At 46.3% G+C, this 17,580-nt stretch overlaps 1 protein-coding gene across 4 annotated transcripts in view; it reads left to right on the forward strand.

Moving 5' to 3' along the window:
- Positions 1–17,580, forward strand: part of LLGL1 (LLGL scribble cell polarity complex component 1) — a 99,516-nt gene that overhangs the window by 79,402 nt on the left and 2,534 nt on the right. For all 4 annotated transcript variants that reach the window (XM_036739814.1, XM_036739819.1, XM_036739828.1 and 1 more), the window contains 8 exons: positions 2,134–2,287; positions 3,081–3,234; positions 4,312–4,595; positions 5,602–5,866; positions 11,411–11,525; positions 12,175–12,269; positions 13,443–13,563; positions 14,871–14,947. In XM_036739814.1, the coding sequence (XP_036595709.1) occupies positions 2,134–2,287; positions 3,081–3,234; positions 4,312–4,595; positions 5,602–5,866; positions 11,411–11,525; positions 12,175–12,269; positions 13,443–13,563; positions 14,871–14,946 (1,264 nt within the window). In that variant the 3' untranslated portion in view covers position 14,947. The remainder of the gene's footprint in view (positions 1–2,133; positions 2,288–3,080; positions 3,235–4,311; positions 4,596–5,601; positions 5,867–11,410; positions 11,526–12,174; positions 12,270–13,442; positions 13,564–14,870; positions 14,948–17,580) is intronic.

A 17,580-nucleotide genomic window follows, 5' to 3' on the forward strand; every position in this document is an offset into this window, starting at 1 on the left:
TTCTCAGTCAGAATTTTACAAGGTGTTGGGTCTCCTAGTGAGCCTTTCTTTGCCTTATGGCTGTAACTGCTTATGGGGAGGCTTAAAGTGCTAGGGACAGGTGGAAAGTTAACCAGGGCCACTCTTAAACATGAGATGTCCAAAGGGGTTTTTCTGTCTTCCCTCTCTCATCCCAAAAGGCTGTGTGTTGGGCCTAGTGGTGGGAGAAACAGAAACTGACCACCATTCCTTCCCTCTATGATCTGGGAACTCCAGCCCAAACCCAAAGATTGTCTGTCCCTTTTTCCGCAAGCCTTTCTCTTTGCTTGCTGGGCAGACACCTTCCTGCTTGGCCAGAGGAGAGGGGAAAGCTGAGAATCAGAATCCTGCGGGCCATCAGCTTGTACCAACCCCTTCTCTGTTGTTGTTCCGAGGTGTCTGACTCCTCGTGACCCTGGGGACCATATCGTACTAATACTGTCCATGGGGTTTTCTTACCATTTCTCTCTTCAGTGGATTAAGGCAAACAAGGTTAAGTGACTTGCCCAGGGTCACACAGCTAGTCATGTCTGAGATATAATTTTAATTCAGGTCTTCCTGACTCCAGGCCTAGCATTCTATCCACTGAGCCACCTAGTTCCCCCAGCCCCTTCTCTACCCAGAGTAAATTTGGCAAAGAGCCTAAGGGTAGCTGCCCACAAAATATGTTCATGAATGGTCTGGGCAGATCTCCTGTCTGAAAAGTCTTTTCCCCTACAGTTTGTCATAGTACCTTAAAATTTACCAATTTTTTCTGACTTTTAAAAATCTCTAGTTTCAAGTACCTCTTAGGTTGTTATCAGTGCACACCTAATATTCGTTTGTTGGCTTTTGTTTTTTCTAACTCAGCCAACTGAGGGTTGGAGGGTGGGTGGAAAACAGACCTTTAGAAATGAGAAAGGATCAATGAGGAAAGGGATAATCGTACTAATAAATAATATTTATAGTGCTTACCATGTGCTGGGAATTGTGCAATTTACATTTTGATCCTCACAACAACCCCGGGAGGTAGCCGCTATGAGGAAACTGAGGCAAACAGAGGTTAAGTGACTTGCCCAGGGTCACACAGCTAGTAGGTATCTGAGAGCAAACCTGAACTCAGGTCTTCCTGACTCTAAACCCAAGGCTCCATCTACGGTAGCACCTGGCCACCCCTTTAAGAAGAAAAACTACCTGACCATTTTTCTGAGTTCTCACACTGTCCCCACCTCAGTGGCTGCTTTCACTTTCTTCCTCTGAGATCCCAGGGCTTGCCTTTCTGTAGCATCCATAGCTCCCCTCTGCCTCAACCCCCATCCTCGTTGCCCGATTCTTGTGCTTCCTCCTGGGTCACACCTTGCCTTAGGCAAGTCAGTTACCCTCTTGAGGCCTCAGTTTCTCTACTTTTATAATAAAAGGATTGGTATTAAAGAAGGAAAAAATAAAATTAATCCAAAAAATAATAAAATAAGGGAATTGGACTGGATGATCTAAGATAACTTCTAGATCTGATATGTTATGAAGGTAATCTTTCCAGAGTGGGGTCTGGATTATTAAAAAAAAAAAAAGCCAAGGGGAGGCCAATGCTTGACCTAAAGGAATGAATTGCTAGGGTACAATTTGTTTCCTGAAAAGCCTGATGAGGAAGTCATTTGAACCCAGGGTGATCCATAAGTCACAGTCCAGGAGAAATAGGACTACCTACTTGGTCCACCCATACCCTACTGGGGAAACTGGTAGATCTTCCTCCTAGGAATGTGAAGAAAGAACTGGGAAGTTGGAATAGCTCCAGCTCTGGGTGTTCTGGTAAATGTTTAACAACCAGGTCTCCAGAGGAGGAAGGGCAAGATACACACATGACCCTTCTATATTTAATCTGCATTGTTATCTATCCTACTTTCTTAAGACTAGACAATCAACAAAACAATTGTTAAAGAGACCACAATGAAATCAGGTCCCAATTTGTGCATAGCATTTGCCAGTTTCAAAGGTGTAAATGCTCACTCTGAAAATTTAATGATCAGGTCTCAAGAGCCAGTTTGAGCCGGCTCCAGCCCACCCCTGAATAGCCCCCAAATCCCTATTGATCCCTCAGCCTGGTCAGAGAGGTGAGTGAGCTTCCTGCCTCCACCCCAGGTGTACCCTTCATCCCAACGACTCCCTAGCCATGGAGGGACCGCTGTCCCGGGTCAAGTCCCTGAAGAAGTCCCTGAGACAGTCCTTCCGGCGAATTCGTAAGAGCCGAGTCTCTGGCAAGAAGCGGACCAACCTCAGTAGCCCCAGCAGCAAGGTAAGAAGAAGGGATGGGGAGAGGAACAGGCCTGACACTGAGCCTCAGGATATGATGGAGGGGCCGGTCCTTGCTGTCAAGGATCCTGGCCCAGCCTCTGCCAGGCTCATGGTGTGATCATGAGTAAGTCCCCTCTCTGACTTTCAGTTTCCTTATCGCGAGATGAGACAGCTCTCAAATTCGAGGGCCTCTGCCACCCTTGATGTCCCATCCATTCACAGTGACGTGTTTGGGATTGACTGTGCTCCTTTTAGCAGGGGAATAAAAGAGGAGACTGGAGAGAACAGAGAAATTCATCTCTAATGGTGGATTTTTGAACGTTGGCCACAGAATAATGGGGGAGATTGAGTGGTGGGTTTGAGGGCTGCTCTTTAGTATATGTATGGTTCCGTCCCCAGACCCCAGCAATGATGCAGCCATTTCGGAACTCCAGGGGGTGGGAGGAGTGAGACGCAGAGAGAAGGAAGAGCCAGGGTTTGTGTATTGTCACTTTGGTGGTAAATGTTCTGTGGGCTGCTGGAAACATCGTTTTTGGGGAGAGAAAGCTCCCATCGAGAAGATGTATGCCCTTCCTGAGGGACTAAAAGGCCAAATGGAACCTGGCTGGATGGGAGCTGGGTGGTCAGTCAGCATTTATTAAGTACCTACTAGGTGCCAGGCACTGTACCAAGTGTTGGGGATACAAATAAAGGCCCCTTAGAAAGAATATCTACTTCAAGACAGAGACAGGTGCCTATGACTTGGCCTGGCCCATGGAAGTTGGAACTTCACCCTCCTGTCCCCTCCTGGCTAGGTGCAGGAAGCCAATGCCCAGCTGGCCGAGCAGGCCTGCCCTCACGATGTGGAGATGACACCCGTGCAGCGACGGATCGAGCCCCGATCGGCCGATGACTCACTCTCAGGCGTGGTGCGCTGTCTCTACTTTGCAGATACTTTCCTCCGAGATGGTAAGGCTGGTGTGGACTATGGGAGGAGGTGGGAGAGAAAGAAACTCCCAAAGCCCAGCTCTCTGATCTCGGCTTGATTGCTATCCCTACACTCAGAGGAAGCATGAGTCTGTGGAAAGAGCATAGGACCAGGAGTGGGTTCTAATCTCTATAATTGCCCTTCCTATCTCTTATTTTTTAAAATATGTTTTTATGTTTTCTGTGTTTTTAAATAGTATTTTATTTTTATTTTAAATTTATATTATTATATATTATATAATAATGAAATAGATTATATATAATGCATAATATATTATGAATTATATATTTCATTATTATATAATATATAATTACAATTTTATAATTAAATAATATCATATATAATGTTATAATTTATTATTTATTTAAATTTTATTTTATTTTATATATTTTATTTATATATTTATGTATATGAAATACTGTTTTATTTTTTCCAATTACTTTTAAAGATAATTTTTAACATTCATTTTTTAAAAAAATTTAAGTTCCAAATTTCCTCCTTCCACCCTCCCTAAAACAGTAAGCAATCTGATATGGATTATATATGTGTAATCATGTGAACATCTTCCATATTAGTCATGTTATGAGAAGAAACAGACCAAAAGGAATAAAAACTATGAAAAAAATAAAGTGAAAATGGTATGCTTTAATTAGTATTCAGACTACATCAGTTCTTTTTTTGGATGTGAATATTATTTTCTATCACGAATCTTTTAGAGTTGTCTTGGATCGTTGTATTGCTCAGAAGAGCTAAGTTGTTCATAGTTGATGATCACACAATGTTGCTGTCACTGTGTACAGTGTTCTGGTTCTGCTTACTTCACTTTGTATCAGTTCATGTAAGCCTTTCCAGGTTTTTCTGAAATCTGCCACAGTTATAATTTTCAGTGAAAGTCCTTGGAAAGTGCAAAGTACTAGATAAATGTAAATTATGTATTAATATCATGATTGTTCTTGGCTATGTTATACTTAACTGCAGTTTGGAGGGTAAAGAACCTTTTGAATTCTTGTCTCTCTCTCTCTCTCTCCCCCCTTCCCCTTGTGTTTTCCCCTTCATAGCTACTCACCATGGACCAACCATGTGGGCAGGTACCAACTCAGGGTCAGTGTTTGCTTATGCCCTGGAAGTACCGTCCCAAGAGAAGTTCTCTGAGCGGGCAGTGGAGGCAGTCCTGGGCAAGGAGGTGCAGTTGATGCACCGAGCCCCGGTGGTCTCCATCGCTGTGCTGGATGGGCGGGGAAGTCCCCTGCCTGAGCCCTACGAAGTGTCCCGAGACCTGGCCAAGGCCCCGGACATGCAGGGAAGCCACTCTGTACTTATCTCTTCCGAGGAACAATTCAAGGTAATTGAATAGCAATTAAGGGGCTGGGACTGAGCCACGGATAAGCCCACCCTTAAAGAGCATCTTCCCAAGAACATCTGCTCCCATTTCCTTTCCGTCAATCCTGGCCAAACCTGCTCTGTTCCTTATACCATAGTCTCTCACTTGGATTTTTTTTTATATTTTTATTTATTTCATTAAATGTTTGCCAATTACATTAAAACAATTTTTTGAACATTTGAATTTTGAGTTTCGAATTTCAAATTCTCTCCCTCCCTCCCGCACCCCTGAGGAAGACAAGCAGTATGATATGAGTTATACATGTCTCGCTTGATTTCATGCTGCTGATGGGTTCCCTAAGTTTCTTATTTTGTGGTAGTTTGGTCTCTTCAGCTGGACCGAGGTACCAGAATGTGTATTGGCTATGTCCCTTACATACTTAGACTGGCACAGTAAGCCAGGCCTCAGGTACACACTTGTTGAGTTGACATGAACAGAGACTTCACCTCCAGTGTTGTCTAATGGGAAGACCACTAGCCTGGGAAGTCAGCTGGGTTCTAGTCCTGGCTCTGTTGATTACCTGAATGGCCAGGTCACGTGCTCTGAGCCTGTTTCTTCCTTTATAAAATGAAAAGGCTAATCTGTATGATCACTGACCTTCAAATTCTAAGAGTCTTGAGATTTCCAAGTGACCTTCCCCGGGGGTCCATCTTCCCCCTCTGTTAGTGCAGATAAGGCCAGCAAGGATGATCAGCCTAGTCTCCAAAGCCCCTAAGATAGAAGGAAACCTTTCCCCAGCAGGATTGGGGCTCTGTGTTCCTTTGGCTCGATATCCATTTGACCCTTTGCATAAGGCCTGGCATTGAGTCAGATCTCAGCCCTCCCTGCCTCGGCACCACCCCCTTCGCCCAGTTTACTGGCTCTGGGCAGTTTAGTTTTACTAGTTGCTCTGGGAATCAGGAGGATAGGCCAACTCCCTGCAAAGTCTTTTCATGACACCTGTTGGCTTCCTTCTCCTCCCACCAAGGTGTTTACATTGCCCAAGGTCAGCGCCAAGACCAAGTTCAAGCTTACAGCCCATGAGGGCTGCCGGGTACGGAAGGTGGCTCTGGTCACCTTCACCAGCGTGGCCTTTGAGGACTACACAGAAAACTGCCTGGCCTGTCTCACCAACCTTGGCGACATCCACGTCTTCGCAGTGCCGTCCCTTCGGCCTCAGGTGCACTATGACTGCATTCGCAAAGAGGACATCAGCGGCATCGCTTCCTGTGTCTTCACAAAATATGGGCAAGGTGAGTGAAGGGGGTGGGAGTCACTGGGACCTTCTCCATTAGGGTGTGGGAGGGTGGGGAGGGAGTCTGCTTCCCAGGCATCGTCTTGGCAAAGTTTCTCTGTGGTGCTTTTTCTTCTCCTCAGGGTGTCTAGTCTGTGCTCTTTACACCTACGGCCTTGCTCTTGGCTGCTGGTCAACCGGTCACTGATAAAATATCAACAGATAAGAGTTTAAGGTGTCCCTTATAATACATTTTAAAACAGGGCTCTTAGAAGATCCCATAATACAATTATCCCTTCCACATCATTGGAATGAGTGGTGAGGAGCCCCTGAGATCTGGAAAATCCACCTAAAAAGTTTTGGCCCTCCCCTCATACCAGAAAAGCCTGAATTTTTCTTTTTCTTTTATGGGGTCTTTTCAGTACCTTACTGTAAACTTTGGGTTAAGTATCTTATCACACATAGGCTCTGTGTCACCTGCTGGCCTTTGCGTGTCATCTGCAGCTTCTGCAAAACTCCCCCCAAATTCCTATTTGATTTCTTATGCCAACCAGTGTTTTGGGAAAAGTCAATGTGGAAGGGATAACTGTGCATGAAGATAGACTTTGACGCATTTTGCTGGGCAACTCAGGAGACATATTTTGGCCAAGGACACATCCTATAGGCATCAGCCAAACCTTGCTTGGGTCACTGGGTTGGCCCATTTCAAAAATCAGGGCATATTGAAGTTTCTTTGAATCAGGTTTGTTTTTGTTGTCTGCCCCTCCCAGCCCAGAGAAGCTCTTTGGTTGTTGGGGAGCGGGGTGGCTTCACTCAGACCGAGAGAATAGGGGCCCTACTGCACCCTCCCATTTCTTCCCGTACCCCATCCCACTGTGACAAAATGATTTTGTTATTCCTGTATTTTGGGTGAGTTAGGGAAGGATGGCGCATCTCTTAGCATGTGGATAGAAAGTCCAGGGGTGGGGAGAGAGAGCACAAGCTTATGGAATTACTCGGACCCTGGGGTTGGAGTGCTTTAAAGGGGTCAGAACAGGAGGTCAGCGAAGATGGAAATTTGCACTGAGCTTTGAGACTAGGTGGGAAGGAGACTCGTGACCTGGATCCCAAAGGTATCATGGCAGAAAACACGTGTATGCTATCTCCTTTTGTGGCAGAATGATGGGCATGGGTCTAATGAGACTAGAACGTTTATAAGGCACTTTCTGTGGCCATCTAAGGAGTGAGCTTCTGTGTAGGTTCTGTGAGCTGGGGCTTCATTTCAGGTATGTCTTTTGATACCATTTTGTATGTATATGTCGATTTCTGCCCTTTTCCTTGTGACTAGTAAACCATCGCAGATGCCCAGTAGCATTCTAGCGGCCTCCTGTTTGGGGGTTTTGGTCAGATTGTGGAGAGTAGCCAAGGTAATGTTGGTTAACATTCTAGCCCTGGCTCTTATGGTACTTATTGTGTGACTGTGGTCAGGCCACTCTTGCTCTCTGAGCCTCAATTTATTTTTCCGAAAAATGGAGTTGGTCTCTATAATGGCCAAGACCCCTTCAGATTCTGAAGTCCTGATTCCTAAATGACCTCATTCTAGGGTTTCTTCCTCTCCCTCTGGTGGCACAGAAAGGCACAGACAAGGATGACCACCTCTGGCTTCAGCCTGGTGCCCCAAACCTAGTAGTGGTAGGAGACTGTGGCAATGGGCTAGGGAGGCACCTTGTCATGGCAGAGAACGTTGGCCTTACGGTGAGAAAACCTGGCTTCCAAGTCCTGCTCCACCGCTTACTAGCTCTGTGACAATTATGAGCCTCTTGAGGGCGAGGGACTGTGTCATCTTTGTCTTCCCTTTCCCCAGCCCCTAATAGAATGTCTATTATGTTAATAGGTGCTCAGTAAAAAAAAATGCTTGTTGAAGTGATCAGAAGTCACTTGGCCTTTCTTCACCTCTGGGAAATGGGGATAAAAATACTTGCTAGGTGGTATGATGGACAGAGTGCTGGGCCCAGAGTCAGGAAGACCTGAGTTCAAATGAAGCCTCAGACACTTACTAGCTGTGTGACCCTGGGCCAGTGGCTTACCCCTGTTTGCCTCAGTTTCTTCATCTGTCCAGTGAGCTGGAGGAGAACACGACAAACCACCCCAGTGCCTTTGCCAAGAAGACCCCAAATGGGGTCAAGAAGAGTCAGAAATGACTGAACAAAGTAAAAATATGAATACTCCATCACAGGGTGTTTGTAAGGGAAGCATCTTGTAAACATTCTGTGAAGGTCCAGGGTTCTCCTAGGACACTGTGTTGCCTGTAGTCAAATTGCAATGCAAAAGAACCATGAGGTTATGAAGAGATGGATTTTTGGAGTTGCTCATCGCCTCCCTGGGAGGGATCGGTTTAGAGGGTCCTTGGCTTTTCGTGTCCTGCCTGCCCCGGTCCCAGCCCCACCGGCCTCACGCAGCATAAGCCACTGTCTGTCCCTTCTGGGTGACTCTGCTCCCACACTCCGTGAGTCCCACACTTTCCTTCCATCTTCTAGTCCCAGCTCTGGGGGCCTGAGTGCTTAGCCTGGGGCAAGCCTTGAGCCAAGAAGTAGCTAACAGAGCTTTGTGCTAGTCGGTGAGAAAGATAATAGATAATATAATAATATAACATAAATAATAATAAAATATAATGTTATAATAAAATCATATAATATGATTATAAATAATAATATTATATTGTTGAGATAGTCCCCACCCACGTGAAGCTTACATCTAATGGGGAAGAAGACATATTTGCAGATAATTATTATGAAATAACATATATCAGGTAGAAAAAAAAAGTGCCATGCTGAACAAAACCAACATAGCTAAAATTAGAAAGGAAGCAGGTTAACTGGGAATAGTCCCATTTCCAGGATATGTAAAGAATTGATTTAAATTTACAAGAATAAGACTCATTCCCCAATTAATGAGTGGTCACAGGATGTACAGTTTTCAAAGGAAGAGCTCCCAACCATCAGTGGCTCTGTCCAGAAAAGGTGCTATGTGAGGTGTGGAGTGGATGGTTGTCATTTGATAGGGATCAAAGAAATCTTCATGGAGCAGGAATCCTTTATCTTGAGTTTTTTTTGTCCTGGAAGGAATTCAGCACATACAAATGACGTATCTTCTAGGCATCAAGAGAAGTTTCTGCTTTATAGATATCTCATTTTTCCTCACAATAGCCCCGGGAGCTAAGTGCCAATGTCATATCCGTTTCACCAGTGGGGAAACTAAGGCAGTCAGAGATTTAACCTAAGGCAAGAGCTTCCTCTTAGCCGGCGATATGAGGCTAAAGAAATGAGGCCTTGTCTTCCCTGTAGCGAAGCACGTTCAGAATCCTCCTAGCTTTTTCCCCAGCTGTGTCTTGTGACTTTGGGCAGGTCACAATTAATAACAGCGTTAAAATAATAATAGCTGGCAGTTATAGACTTTTAAATTTGTAAAATTTTATTTTTCATTTTAATTTTAAGCTTATTTTTAAAAGTAAGCTTTTAAACAGTGTGTGAGGACTGATTTTGATAGACCTAGCCCTTCTCAGCAATGCAGGGACCTAAAACGATTCCTAAGGACTCGTGATGGAAAATGCCCGCCACATCCAGAGAAAGAACTGTGGAGTCTGAATGCAGAGCGAAGCAGACTATTTTCGTTTTTTGTTTTGTTTTGTTTTTCTTTCTCATGGTTTCTCCCGTTTGTTATAACTCTCCTATGCAACGTGACTAATGTGAAAATATGTTTAATAGGAATGTATATGTGGAGCCTATATTGCAGGCTGTCTTGGGGAGAGAGGGGGAGAAAATTTAAAACTTACAGAAGTGAATGTTGAAAACTAAAAATAAATAAATTAATAAAAAAAAATTTTTTTTAAAAAATTAGCTTTTAAAAATGAAATCTTATCTCATTTTGTCCTCACTTCAACCCTGGGAGGGGGGAAATCCTAATTCCAAGCTCTTTTTAATCTCATTGTACAAGGGAGAAAACTATGTGACCAGAGTCACGCAGTCATTAAGTGTTTGAGGCTAGATTTGAATTCAGGTCCTACTGACTGGAGGGCCAGCCCCTATCTGCAGCACTACCTTGTTGTTCGGTTGCGTCCGACTCTTCATGACCCCATGGAATTTTCTTGGCATAGGTACTGGTGTTGTTTGCCATTTCCCTCTCCAGAGGTTAAGTGACTTGCCCGAGGTCCCACAGTGTCTGAGGGCAGATCTGAACTCAGGTCTTCCCAGTTCTAGGCTGAGTTCTCTATCCACTGAGTCATCTAACTGCCCTACAGCACCACCTAGCTGCTTCTAAATATTTCTCTAACATCTAAGCATTTCTCTAACAGCTTAAGGTTTGTGAACTGCTTTACAGATATCTCATTTTTCCTCACGATAGCCTTGGGAGCTAAGTGCCAATTTTATACCCATTTCACCAATGGGGAAACTAAGGCAGTCGGAGATTTAACTGACTTCTCCAGTTTTACACACCTTTTTAAGTGCCTGAGGCTGGATTTCAACTCGGGTCCTCCTGACTCCAGGCAGGTCCAGCCCTCTAAATCACTTTCCCTCTCTCTTCCTCAATGTCTCCAACTAACTATAGGGGATTTGGGGTGGGAGTGAGGGTCTGAGAGAGGGAAGAGGGGATGGTTAGCCATGAGTCCTACTTAACCCTAAATAAGAATTAATCAGACCAAGGTGGGTTTTTTTGTTTAGGCCAGGAGTGGCCTGAATCCTGGATTCAGTCAAAGGGCTGCACTCGAGGCCCATCGAGGCCCCAGGTTCTGAATCCCTAGGCTTTCTTGGGGAACAGGCACTTGAGACTCATTTCAGCCCTGTCTGACTCTTCATGACCCCATTTGGGGTTTTCTTGGCAAAGATACTGGAGTAGTTTGCCATTTCCTTCTCCAGCTCATTTGACAGGTGAGGAAACTGAGGCAAACAGGGTGAAGTGACTTGCCTAGGGTCACACAGCTAGTACGTGTCTGAGGCTGGATTTGAACTCATGAAGATGAGTCTTCCTGACTCCAGGCCCAGTGCCTGGCTGCTATGCCACCTAGCTGCCCTACTTAAGACTCAATTAAGAAGTAAATATTGGGCCTCATTTGGAAATACAGAAGGTAACTTTCTTAAGAGATAGGATTCAGGCCTATGAAACAACTAGAGAATGCCAAAGGCCAAGCTTTATGGTACAGCCTGTTAGTGCAATAGGAGGTCAGAAGAGGGAGGCAGTCACTAGCCATCAGGGAGCCTGGGGAATCCTTCCTGGAGGAGGGAATACTCATTCAGTGCCAGAGAGATGGGATGGGGGAGGGGATAGAGGAGAGGCTCCCAGGGAAAGGAAAACATAAGAACAAAGGTGAGGATACAAGAGTGAGCAGAGGGGACAGGAGACAGGAAGAAGGCTGGGGACTAGCTGGAGAAGTATTTGTTTTATTGAGTGTGACCTGATGTATTAAAGGAGACTTTATGTCCCCTAGGTTGTGTCTGTTCAAGTGAGGAAGATGAATGTGGGGGTGGGGGGGTAGGCATTGGCAAATTGGGAAGTTGCTCATATTCCTCCTCCCCATCCCTCCCAACAGGGTTCTACTTGATCTCCCCGTCGGAGTTTGAGCGTTTTTCCCTGAGTGCCAAGAATATCACGGAACCCTTGTGCTCCCTAGATTTCATCCGACCTCATGATACCACCTGTGTCAGGTGCCAGGGGTGGGTGGGGTACTGGGGGTTGGGGAGAAGACTCATCCTGCCCGGGGCCTGATGCACAGTGAGGAGGGGTCACGGGTAGGCTCCATCTCCTGGCAGGCAGAGACTCCAGAGATGCCCACTACTGCCCTTCTTCCTTAAAAAGGACCTTGCATCTCCTTAGGATCCTGTCCTAAGCCTCTCGAGGCAGTTGTGACTCAAAAAGATGCTGTGTCAATGCCCTCCTCAGGCCGACATTTTCCAAGTGGCCCCTGGTAGTACTGAGTGCCAGGAAGCCCCAGCTGGCAGCTTGGGGGCAGGCATGAGAGCTTGATGTTGAGTCAAGGGAAAGTGAAAGAATCCTTTGGAATGCAGATGGACTTGGTGTATAGATGTGCCAGCCTTCCAGGGAGGAGGGTTCTGTACCGTGGCAGGATTGTACTAGGTCATGAAAACTTGTCCCAGATGTCAAGGCTTTACATGGGACTTTATGAATAATCTCTCCCCATCAGCATGACCAGGGGTCAGATTTTTCTAGCTGCCCATGTTCCTTCCTCTTACCCCTTCCACAATCTAGTGGCCCTCTTCCAAAGGAACATTCCCCCTTCTCTCCCCTTCCAGACACCTCCCTCTCCCCCCATCACACCTCTCCCTTCTTTTCCAGCAATGATTACAAAGGATCACCCAAGCTGAGCCAGGCCAATGGAACCCACATGCTGCCAGTGTCTGAGGGGAACCATTCCTTCGTTGATGGAGCTGGTGAGTGCACAAGTCTTGGAGGGGAAAGAGAGACAGGGCACAGAGGAAGAAGGACTGGAAGGACTTGGTAAAAAAAAAAAAGTGGAAGAAAAAAAGTGATTTCATGAATTTGGGAGAAATCAGTGTGGTTAAAGTAGGTCTTAAGAAGGGAGTGGGACTTGAGCTGGTCCTTTAAGGTCAGGAGCCATGAACTGAGAATCAGGAGGTCTGGGTTTTAGCCACACTAACTTTCTGTGTAGATACGTATACAATATGTGCATACTTACACATGCGGACCACTTCTTGGACCACTTCCCTTTCCGTCTCTTCCTTTGCCTAAATCACATGAGAAGGTTGGATCAGATGATCGCTAAAGGCCTTTTTAACTCATTTTTTAAAAACTACGATTCCTTAGATGAGGTTTAGATAAACAGAGACAGAAAAGATACATTAGGGAGGAGAGGATGAACAGTAGATGCATACATGTGTGCATATTGTATGCGGTATGTGGCTACGGCACTGTCCAGGAACAATGAGAGATGCCACATTTTCCACCTGTTCTGTGGCAGCCTCACACCGGGGGCTTCACCAGGGCAGTGGCCCAGCAACTGAAACAACGCTATGCCTGGGTGCCCTTTCCACTCGTTAGAGGGAGGAGTAGGGTCCATAGGACCTTATGGATCCAGCACATCCCTAAGGGAAGAGACAAGAACTTAGGTTCTTGGGTGGAAAGGGTGGCCCTTCATGGCAGTCTAGTAGAGGGTAGAAATATGCCCTCAGAGCCATGCCCCACTGGCTTAACATCCAATACAGAATCACAGTCAGACAGACCCCTCCCAAAGCCTTGAGGGAGGTGAACGTGGTGGGCAAATGGACAAGTGGGATGCTCTAGCCCAGTGGCTCCACATCCCATCTTCACTCTGGCTTCGGGCTCTCTCCTTTGGTTTGCCACGTCTTTCCCCTCCCCTACGTGTTCCCCTAGGACCCTGTACAGGGCTTTAGTCTCTTTAGGCATTTAGCTCCACTATCTTTCTACGTGACAGGACTCTGAAGTGGGGCTGTGGGTGAAGGAAAGAGGGAGTAGGGAGGGTCATACTCTTGGCCCCCTTTAGAGCCCTGGTCCTGGCCACCTTGTGCTAGGAAGCCCCACTGGGGCACATCCCAGGCCTAACTACTCCATTCTGTCCTACCAAGGAACCCCAGAGCATTCCCAGGCTGCCCTCTCCCCAGCATCCATAGACTCTCCCAACAGCACAGAAACCACGCTGGACAGCACCGCTGATATCACCGTGGAAGAAGTGAAGGATTTCTTGAGGTGAGGATGGGAGGAGACCCCTTTCCCTTGCCTGGCAACAGAGAAGCCCTAACCTGCTCTTGGCTTCTCCAACCAGACCTTTCGCCTTCATGCCAAAGCTGACCTAGCCTCGGCCTCAGAAACCCAGATCTCCGGAGAGTCCAGGGGGTGCCCAGGTTGTTCTCAGTGGTTTATCTCAAATGAATTCCCCTTGGGGAAGGAAAAGGAAGATTTCCCATAAGGAAAACTGCCCCCCCTCCCCCCAGCTTCAGCCCATCCCTGCTGCTCTTTACACGTCAGTTCATTTGACCCTTGTAAAATCCCTGTGAGGTAGGTACTATAATTGCCCCCACTTTACAGATGAGGAAACTGAGGCACAGAGGGTTTAAGTGACTCGCCCAGGGTCACTAGTGTCTGAGACCAGATTTGAACTCAGGTGTTCTTGACTCCAAGTGCAGCGCTCTATCCACTGGGCCACCTAGCTGCCTTACAAAAGTGCCCTGTGTTGTATTCTGGCTCTGCTTCTAACTAGATAGGACTTCGGGCGAGTTATTTTCCTGTTCTGCTAAGTGAAAATGGGAATTCTTGCTTTACGTACTTCTCAGGCTTCGTGTGAGAGAATCAAGTGGGAAGGGGAGAGAGAAGACTTTGGGAAATAGCACTGTGTCCTCAGGGTGGTGGCAATTGTTAGGCAGGTAGGTAAATAAAGTCCGAGTGAGGTCAGAATCAGGAGTGGGCAGGGAAGGAAGAAGACAAAGCCGGACCTCTTAGTCTCACTCTTCCAAGCCCCAGGGTCCCTCTGTGCCCGGGGTGGTGATGGAGAGGATGGGGCTCCCTAGATTCTGAACGTCCTTCCCCGTCTCACCTAACGCCCAGTGGCGTCCTCCTTCTCCATGGTATATTGCAGACCTGCACAACTCGGTAGTAGGTAGAGGCCAAAATTAAAACAGGCTGAACTTCTTTGGGCCTCAAATAGGTTTTTAGAGATAGACCGACGATGGTCAGTTGCTGCGGGTCATGTGACAAACTGGAGAGAGTGCACAGTGGCAGCTCAACCCCCAAGTTACATGATGGGCACAACAGTGACTAGTGGAAGGCGGGTTAAGCGGGGCATGTACAAAGCACTCGTTACGTCTTTACTTTCTTTTACATCCTCTACACTTTTTGCGGGCTGCCCAAAATCCTTTGCAGCCTATGGGCTGTATGTTGTGCAAGCCTGGTGTATTGGGACGCGTGTTCTTTCCATCCTGGGAAATAGGAACTGGGGGTGGAGGGTGGAGGGGTCTTTCGTGGTTTTAAGAGTCTCTCTCCTCAACCCCTCTGTCTAGCTCTTCAGAGGAAGCAGAGAAAAATTTGAGAAACATAGAGGACGATGCCCGATCTCCAGGAATCCTGATCAAATAAGGTGAGGGGGAGCTTAGTTACCGGAGGACTCTTGTCTAGACCTGGGGGGAAAGGAGACTGAGGAAGGGAAAAATTGAGTTGCTGAGTCTGCAGATCTGTAGTTGCATCCTCTGTAGGCTGCGTGCTGAGATCTGGGGGAGAAGAATCTTAGAATCTTTGAACTTGAAAGTGATAAAGTCTTCGAATCCTAGACACTAGAAGTGAGCTCAAGACTTTAGCAGTCATGTCATTGAATATCATCCCTTTACCATAGGCCCAGTAATGTTCGATCACTTGTCTAAAGTCTCATATCAAATTAGGGTTAATCAATCTGTAAGCATCTATTAAGTGCCTACTATGTGCCAGGCACTGTGCTAAATACTGGGGATACAAAAAGAGGCAAGAGACAGTCCCTGCCCTCAAGGAGCTTTCAATCTAATGGGATAAACAATATGTAAGCAAATATTTACAAAGCAAGTTTAGATATATGTATATATATGTGTATATATATATATATATATATATATATATATATATAGGTGTGTGTGTATGTATATATGTATGTATATAGATAATGTGTGTATATATATTCATATGTGATAAATAGGAAGTAATTAATAGAGAGAAGGCCCTAGAATTAAGAGGGGTTTGGAGTACTTTCCTGTGGAAGGTGAGATTTTAGTTGAGACTTCCAAAGAAGCCAGGGAGGTCAGTAGTCACGGTGGAAGAAGAGCGTTCCAAGCATGGGAGATAGAGAAAATGCTTGGAGTCGGGAGATGGAGTATCTTTGTTCATGAAACAGCCAGGAGGCCAGTGTCACTGGATCAGAGTATGTGTCAGGGAATGAGGCATAGGCCTGGACAATTAGGAGAGGGCTAGAGCTGGGACCAGAACCAGAGGGTGAAACTCTGATCATTTTATAAATGATGAAACCGAAGGCCCATAAAGCTTAAATGACTTAATCCAGGAACGGTCAGGTAGTAAGTGGGAAAAGCCAGGGTTTGAGGCTAGTCCTGGTGGCTCTGCGGCTGGCTTCCAAGCCCCCTCCTCTCCCCGACCCGCCCCGGCCTTTTCCCTGAGCCTCCCTTTACCCCTAAGTTCTGAGGCTGCTGTTGCCGTGGTCTGGCCAATCCCATTCAAACTACATTTGTTAAGTGGTTGTAGATTGTGTTATCTACAATCAAATGAGATAGCTTAGAAGAAAGCACCTTATAAAGTTCAGAGCACTTTGTAAATCTTAGAATCACTGTATCAATATTTATCATCGCTATTTTTTTTTTAAACAAGGCAGTGTCTTTGGGAAACAGAAACAAAAATAAAAAACAACCCCCGCCTTTCGAGGCATTTACATTCCGTGGTAGGGAGGCTACACCATGCAGGCAAATAAGCTATCTACGTGACAATTTAAGAAGGCAGAAAATAGTAATGGGGTGAATCAAGAAGGGCTTCTCCAGAATAGTAACACTAGAGACAGCTAGCGGTGCACTGGACCTGGATCCAGGAAGTCCTGAATTTGAATCCAGACTCCGATCCTGACTAGCGGTGTGACCCTGAACAAGTCACTTAGTCACCACCTGCCTGTTTCTTCATCTGTAAAACGGGGGTGATAATCATAGCACCCACCTCTCAGGGTGATTGAGAGGATCTCAAGTGAGATATTTGTACGATGTTAGAGCCCACCTTTTGGTTCATTAAGGAGTAGAGATGGAGGGGGATCAAGCAGCCGGTGATTCCAGGGAGCCAGCCCAACTTTCTCTGTCAGACACAAGGTGACGGTTGTTGACATTCAGTTGGGGTCTGCGGGAACTCCTTAAGTTCTAGATCCAGGGTCATCATGCGGCCCCATCCATTGCTCCATAATAAAGTGCCATAGTCCCATGATAAAGATGGCCCAGCCCCTCGACATCTCACTAGCCAAAGAGTTCTGCCAGAGGAAAACAGGAGTGTGGACAGGGAGAAAACAGAGCCCTTCTTCTTTAATAGGTTGTGGTCCAGATTTAACGGGGACATAGGGAGAGAAGGTCATTCCTCTGGGAATCAGGAGTTCTGGGGCTTGGTTCTTGGTTAAAACTGTTAAAACCGTCATTCCCAGCTCTGGGACTCCATTTCCACTCCCCCAACAGGACTGTTATCTCCGAGACCCCTAGTTCCAGCAGTCTGCAAACTTCAGTATACAAGGTTCAGAGGTAATTTGGATGTGAAGGAACCTAAGTAGGTGCATCTTTGCACCCCATTCCTTCCTGGATGTGGCTTTATTTTAGGGGGTATTTCCAGCAAGGGAGATGGGCCCTGTGCCTTCTTCCCAGAAGTTTATTGCCTCTTCCATTCCATTGAGTGGGCGGACGCAGAAGAGTCCCGACCTCCTGAAGGGCACTCATCCTCCCTCGTCCCTTGTGGGCAAAGTCCCACCTCCTCCCTTAGCCAGGTCACCTTAGGCATTCAGGCAGCCTTCCCTCCTTATGGGGGCCTGATCTCCCAGTTGCTAAAATGTAGATGCACAGATTAGACATTCCACAAGTCTGTACCGGTGCCTGCCCTGTAAGAACGCCAGACTGGTTAGTCAGGAGACCAAAGTTTGAACCCCGGATTTCATACTACCTGTGTGAGGAAAGCACCACTACGAATGGGAGTTATTTATTGGAGTCACGGAGGGAG

Source organism: Trichosurus vulpecula, chromosome 1, assembly GCF_011100635.1.
Source record: "Trichosurus vulpecula isolate mTriVul1 chromosome 1, mTriVul1.pri, whole genome shotgun sequence".
Taxonomy (NCBI): Eukaryota; Metazoa; Chordata; class Mammalia; order Diprotodontia; family Phalangeridae; genus Trichosurus; species Trichosurus vulpecula.